General features: G+C 39.5%; 1 protein-coding gene across 1 annotated transcript; it reads right to left on the bottom strand.

The window, feature by feature from the left end:
- Positions 1-2,312: 2,312 nt before the first annotated feature.
- On the bottom strand, positions 2,313-6,428 carry LOC102206371 (myelin-oligodendrocyte glycoprotein-like; the record flags this gene model as incomplete). Its single annotated transcript, XM_005754268.1, has 5 exons — positions 6,420-6,428; positions 4,612-4,947; positions 3,420-3,761; positions 3,290-3,328; positions 2,313-2,456 (listed from the first exon to the last, which is right to left on the bottom strand). Coding segments are annotated over exons 2-5 (622 nt in total), but the record flags the coding sequence as incomplete, so codon positions are not given.
- Between the last annotated feature and the right edge of the window lie 632 nt (positions 6,429-7,060).

The following is a 7,060-nucleotide window of genomic DNA, read 5'->3' as shown; positions in this document are numbered from 1 at the left end:
CTGGCTCCGCCTCTGGCGTACAGCAACCGTGTGTGAAAAGTGTCAATAAAGAGATGCTGAAAAGCGTGTTCATGCAAACATCGTCGGGTTTGCCGTGATATGTTTACAATGGAACTTCTGCTCCTGAACCTCTGCGCACAGTGTCTGCAAATCGGGGCTATACGAAGTCACTTTCATCTGTACGCAGGACTGTAAGCTGTCATCTGTGAGGGGTGAGCGGTGTTTGTTTTTAACATAGTTCACGGTGGAGAACAGCTGCTGACATAATGTGGATCTGAAATTCCATAATTGGCCTACCTGGGGTTGAAAGTCTCGATAAATGCACGGCGTTTCGGCGGGTACACCGGCTTCCGCGAGTGTGATGCTTATTTTGAGCGATGAAAAATAATAAAATATAATTTTATTTTCATATTTCAATATCACGATAATCTTCCAATTTAGAACTACAAGTTAAAAAAAAGAACTAAACACAAATAACATAAACTTCAGCTAAATACTTCTAATTTATTTTCCCAAACCACGCAGAGCCGCAATATAAGGACAAAAGAGCCGCATGCGGCTCCGGAGCCGCAGGTTGCCGACCCCTGGTCTAGCCAAAGGAGCCAGTTCTCTAAAAAGAGCCAAAATTCCCATCACTAGTTCATGTTCTAAAACTCTCCAATGTGGCTGAATCACAACAATTCTGCAATTGCTGTAAAAATGGGCGGGCCAAAATTCTTCAACAGCGCTATAAAAGACTCATTGCAAATGCTTGACTGTGTTTGTTTGTACTAAGGCTGGCCCAGTGTGGTTATTAGGTCTAGAAGGCAATCACCTTTTAACACACTTTTTAAGCAGGTTTGTGACTCAGGACTCGCTCACCCCCTCCCTCCTGTGCTGAATCATAGAGCCAGCGAACGAATCACTCACTCACCCCCTCCCTCCTGGCTCACAGCTTCTTCTTTTTCTTGGTTGGCAACCAATGTTAAGGCGCATTACCGCCCCCTGGCTCACAGCTCAGTGGACATTTAGATGAGAAAATATATATTTGACACATTTAAGGAAAATACTAATAAAATAAAAATAAACAAAATAAATGTTTATTAAGCAATTTTGATAGGAAATTGCTTAATTTTAGAAATGTTTTTGCTGTTTTTTGCTCTATAAAATAGTTGTTTTCTTTTAGAATCACTCATCTTAGCAGTAGGATATACACGAAAATGTAAATTTTTTGCACTCTCTGGTCAACTGACTCAGTGAATCAGATGACTCAAAAAATCCGATTCACTTTGGTGAGTGACTCATTAAAACTCGATTCAGTAAAAAGAATCAAATTTACCATCACTATTTGTGAAACCGTCTATCAGGAATCTAGGGGTAACTTTTGATTCCGCTCTCACATTGGATGTTCATGTTGTTCATTGAACTTCCACAGCCCTATGTCCTTAGCAGGTCCCTGAGGTCATACAAGGCTGAGGACTAAGGGAGACAGAGCTTTTGTGTCACGGTTCTGGGTCCGTTGGACCCCGTATTTTGAGTTTATTATGTTTTGGTTTAATTTTGCATCATGGATTGTTTTCTTGTTCTCTTGTTGTGATTGTGATGATGATGATTATTATTAGAGTTTCATGTTTCTGTTATCCATGTTTTAGGAATTGTGGTTTCATGTATAGTTCAGTTCCATGTGTCATTTTCTGTCTCTGTGTTGAGTCTGTGTCTCTGAGTTGTGATTCATGTTTCCTGTTTTATTGTGAAAGTCTTTGTCTTATGTTAGTGTGTGCCGCTTTGTTCCCTCTGTCTCATTAGCCCTGATCTCTCCCAGCTGTGTCTCCCGCCTGTTGCCGATTCCCTCGTTACTACCCTGTGTATATAAGCCCTGTGTTTTCCTGTGCTTGGTGTTGTGTTGTACCCTCAGATCCTGCCTGTGTGTTCCTGCTTGGTTTCATGGGTTGGTTTTTGTTTCATGCCAGCAATAAAAGTTGTGGTTTTGAGTTACATTTTGTCTTGGAGTCCTGCATTTGGATCCACATTTCCACCTGCCCGCACACAGAGCCCTGACATTTTGCTACTATGAGCCCCAGACTATGGAACTCCCACTGAGCTTAAGATCTTTGGATTCAGTAGTCTCTTTTAAAAAAAAAAAACCAAAAACACATCTTTTTAGAATTGCCTTTGGATAACTTTTTTCTGTTTTTGTTTTATGCATTGTTATCTCTGTATGAAGCACCTTGTGACTTTTTGTCTAGAAAGGTGCTATATAAATACAATTTTAGGACATCATTGTAGGACATTTTTTTTAATGAAAATTAAAAGAGAAGAAAACTGTGACTTACGGTTTTGCCAACATTTCCAGATGTACCAAGCAATGAAAGCAATGATGACAGCAGGGAAGACAGCAGTGCAGACAGCAGTGATGACAGCAGTGATGACAGTAGTGTCATCAGCACCATCAGTGTTTTTAGTGCTCTTATTATTAACTGAAAAAACCCCAGAATAAATATGTTACGTGTCTTTGTTTTTTTTAACCATAGACTTCCAAAACAACACTCAACCATCAATTTTCCACACCTGCTTCTCCTGCTTGTGTGAACTGTTGGAATCAAATTGTTAAACGTTGTCATTGTGTTGCTTAAATTTGTAAGTCTTAGTTTAAGCAGCAGGATCAAAGACATTCCTTTGTCTTTGACCACCTCTCCAACCAGTTTGTTGGTGGGGGAGGCCGAAGTGTTTTATTATAGGGACATCCTATCTGAAGGTCCTGTTTTCTTGTGTAGTAAGCTTCCTGCTTTTATGACCCTTTTGTGGGCAGGAGGTCACACAAAGGCACCCCCAAACACAAACACACATTCTCGCACATACATACATGCACACACACACGCTTATATGTGCACACAGATACACACATAGTGCCTTGTCTTTTGTGACCATAGGGGGATTTTACAATGGGAGGTGCTTGTGTGTACTGTAACTGTTATCAATAAAAGGGAGGCCAGAGTCGAAGTCGTCTGTGGTTGGATTCAGAGCGCTTTCCTGAGACACCAACAGGGGCTTCCCTTGCTAGCAAGTAAAATTGATAGATCGCTGATTGTCTTGTTTCCTTTGTTAACGAGAATAAGTTTCTAAACCAGCCTGTGGAAGCGCAGACCCAACATGAACAGAGTAACAATAACATAATTGTTACAGACACAGTTGTTAAACACAAACAACTGTGTCATTTGTTTTATTTACATTGTATCTGAACAGACATCACAGGGAACAAAGAAGCTAACTGTGCTGGTGATATCTCATTAAGCAACAAATATTTACTTACTTGATCCATTAAACTGTTTTGTATCATGTTTTGCTGCATCTGTTGAAAAGTATTTTAATTTCGTTAAAATGCAGAAAAAATATATTTTTAAAAAAATATTTTGAATATGCATTACATCAGCTGTGCTTACCAACTTTTAGTGTAATGTTCCCCTTTCTGACTTGACTATGAAGTTTGGGAACATAGCAGATATACAGCCCTTCATCTTCTTTGCTCACATTTCTCAGCAATAAGGAAATGTTGCCTTTCCCGATTTCGTCACAGAAGAGATATGTTCTGTTTATAAAGTGACTGTTCTGCTGATTTGGATCATGTTTCATACTTCGATAAACATGCACATAAGTTTTATTGCGTTTCCACTCCACTGTGAGAGTCGACACATTAAATGGGGGCTCCAGGTGACACGGCAGAATGACGTCCTCACCGACATTTGCTTTCACTGGTTCATCTGAGCCAATCACATCAGACTCTCCTGCAAAACAAACATTCAATCAAATGATGGATGAAGTGGAATAAAATGTACAGATATAAAATGTACTAGCCAAAACAATACAATACAATAAATAAACCTACAGCATGGAGTGAACAGAAATTTAAGCATGTGCTTTCACTCAAAGCACAGACTGAAAAATAACATTTAAAAATCAGACTCATTAAGATTTAATTTAGCAATGGTTGTGAATAATTAAATGAGCAGCAGCCAATTCTAGATTTAAAAAAATACGCTAAAGAATAGCACATAAAATACAGTAGCTTAATAATATGTCTAAAGCAAGTAGGTCAATAAATACAGTGAGTTTAAAACATTTAGACTGATTCAGATTGGATAGTAAGAAAATCACTGAGACTCTCAAAGTTGACAGAGAACTTGAAACCTGCCTTTTGAACTTAATTTTCATCAAAAAATGTGCATTTCTGTTCTCATTACATTTTTAGTGACACAAAAATATCAACTTTATGACCTAAAGCAGTCTTAAGATGTAATTTAGACAGCTTGCTACAAAGATACTGCCAGGAGATTTTACATGCTCTTCTTCTCATGGCAGAAGAAGAGCATGTCTGCCAAATCTCATTTGCTCTCTGTTTATTACAGAATTATAGTGATGATTAGCAGCCTTAAGGCACTGGCCACAACTGCACTGACTCTGCTATAAGGTAGAAGAGGTGAAATGTATGGGACTGATAACCACAAATTATGACCTTTCAATAGGCGAATCACATCAAAATGAACTGAAAGAAAATACTCAGACAGTTTATATCAGTTTCCTCAATAGTCATAGTTCAAAGTTTGGGTAATTTTAATATTTGCACCACATACTAACCAACAGTGAGGTTAACATAACAACTTTTCTCCACATTATCAGTGATAAAGGAGCATTTGTATCTCCCGGTGTCAGTGAGTTTTAGTGAGGTCAGCATCAGTGACAGATTTCCTTTGGTTAACGCCTCCTGGGAGAGAGCAGTCCGTGCTTCAAAATGCTCTCTCTGTGCTCCAGGATTATATTTTCCATTTTGACAAAGGATTACAACGTCATTCCCACAAGTCCACTTTACTGTCTCAGATGTTGCGTTCAGTGGGGGCTTAAGGTAGCACTGCAGGAGGACATGTTCACTGTATACTGCTTGTACTGGCTCAGAAGAGCAAATAATCTGAGGTTCTGTTAAAAAAGTAAAAAAAAACAAATGTTACATTAGGATTGGACACATTTTTGGCCAACAATCTACATCAAACTTAAGAACAAGATGGGTGAGGAGTCAAATTTACTGTGTGCAGGCAGGAATGGTGGACCCAAAAGTGCAGACTCACGGCAGGCAAAAGTGCAGTCAAAACTGTTTTATTGCTGACACAACAAAAATACTAAAGTGAAAATACAAAATACCTAAACAGGCTGGCAGACAAACAGAACACACAGCACAGAATGAGGAAGACCATGACACAGAGCTAACGAGACAAGGGACGCAAAACCAGACACAGACTATCAACACAAAACCGGAAACATAACACTGAGATACGGATTTGACAAAGGGATACACTTACACTATACATTGTCAATAAAATCATTAACATTTTTCAGAAACTGGCAAATTTTTTTAGATGTTTGCTTCTCTGGTAATTGCTATGACTGCTTCACCCCTCTCTCTCTTGCTATATGTATGTGTGATTAAATTTAATGTTTATGTATGAACTCTGAATCAGAAAAAAAAATGCATGCTAAGTGTTATGAATAAACACTAAGAAGCAACTGTCATGGATCGCTGTGTGGCAAGCAGGAGGAGGACCCAAATGCAAAACTCACAGACACGGGGATGAACTCGAGAAACACAGCTTTAATGCTGGCACGGCAGAACACAGGAAATACAAAACTAAAGTGGGAAAAGTAAACTAACACTCGCAGGTAGACACAGGAAGATCCACACAACATGAGGGAGAACGCGACACAGAACTGAGGGAGACGCAGACATAAATACACAGAGGGTTAACGAGCGGAGTGGGAGCACATGGGGAACACAGGTGACACTGATAATAATCACGAGACATGGCAGGAGTGAACACAACACTGACGGGGAGACGGGCGAGGCGAAACAGGAAGTACAGAGGTACAGACAGGAGGAGAGAGAGCACGAGTAGAACACCAACATAACGGCCAGGGGAGACACGGAATAAACACGAAAGGGGACAAGGGCTCATGAATACACAGAGGGGCACACAGGGGGTGAGAGTCATAAAGGGAAAGCACTCAGGGAACAACACAACAGGGCAACTCAGGAAACAGAACCTAAACAGGGAACTGAATACAAAGATACATGAGAACTAAGAATACTGGGCCAACATGGCCCAGGACCGTGACAGCAACGAAATTTTAATTGCGTTACTTAAATTGGGAAGGCTGTAGCTCAAAAGGTAAGGCGGGTCATGTACTGATTAGAAGGTTAGAGCTTCGATTCTTTCCTGCACCTGTATGCCAAATATTCCTGGGCAAGATTCTAACACAAAGTCGCTAGACAGAAAGAACTTAAGCACGGAGAAAGTGTGTGTTTGGGTTTGGATGAGGCATGTATTTATAAAATGTACGTGTATGAAGTGCTTTGGTGGGGTTTTTTATAAAACGATGAAAATATGTTTACTCACGTGTAGCTTCCAAGACAAACTGGTGACTGCAGACTGACAGCAAAACAAAAACCGTTAGATCCATTCAAAAGAACAAGAATAACATGTCTTCTTATCAAAAACCAAAAGACTAAACTGTGGCTCGTGACTTGTGAACAGAAAGAGAAAGAAAACAAAAGAAAAAGGAGATGCTGCGATTAACTTTTGCTTTCAAGTCCCCGCCTATTGGCACAGTTTAACTCCACTGTAGAAAATATAATCTAATGAGAGGGAAGTATCACGGCTGGATTTCTAATCTGGCATTTGCAAAGTGCACTAACACACTCGTGGCTCAATATATATATTTTCCTTATCTGTAAATTATAAAGGTTACGGACCAACTGGCACCAAGGTGTGCCAAAAAGTGATGAAAAAACTTTCATTAACATAAAAAATAGTTTTTCAAGTGAAGGCAGCATAATTTCTAATATATATAACATCACTCTGCCCTTAACTCATTATACTCACAGTCATGCTATTTTTTTTTTTAATGTCCCACGTATTCCTCTGAGTTTCCTAGTTTCTGGAGTTGTGGCATATTGCATTTGAGAGCATATCAATAATGCTGAATATCTAAGTCTTGAGTCCTGTGTTTAGGTCCATTTCCTGCCAGCACCACCTTG

This window comes from Pundamilia nyererei, unplaced genomic scaffold (assembly GCF_000239375.1).
Source record: "Pundamilia nyererei isolate P.nyererei 1_Seehausen unplaced genomic scaffold, PunNye1.0 scaffold00529, whole genome shotgun sequence".
Lineage (NCBI taxonomy): Eukaryota > Metazoa > Chordata > Actinopteri > Cichliformes > Cichlidae > Pundamilia > Pundamilia nyererei.
This window is presented reverse-complemented; position numbering and strand designations above follow the sequence as displayed.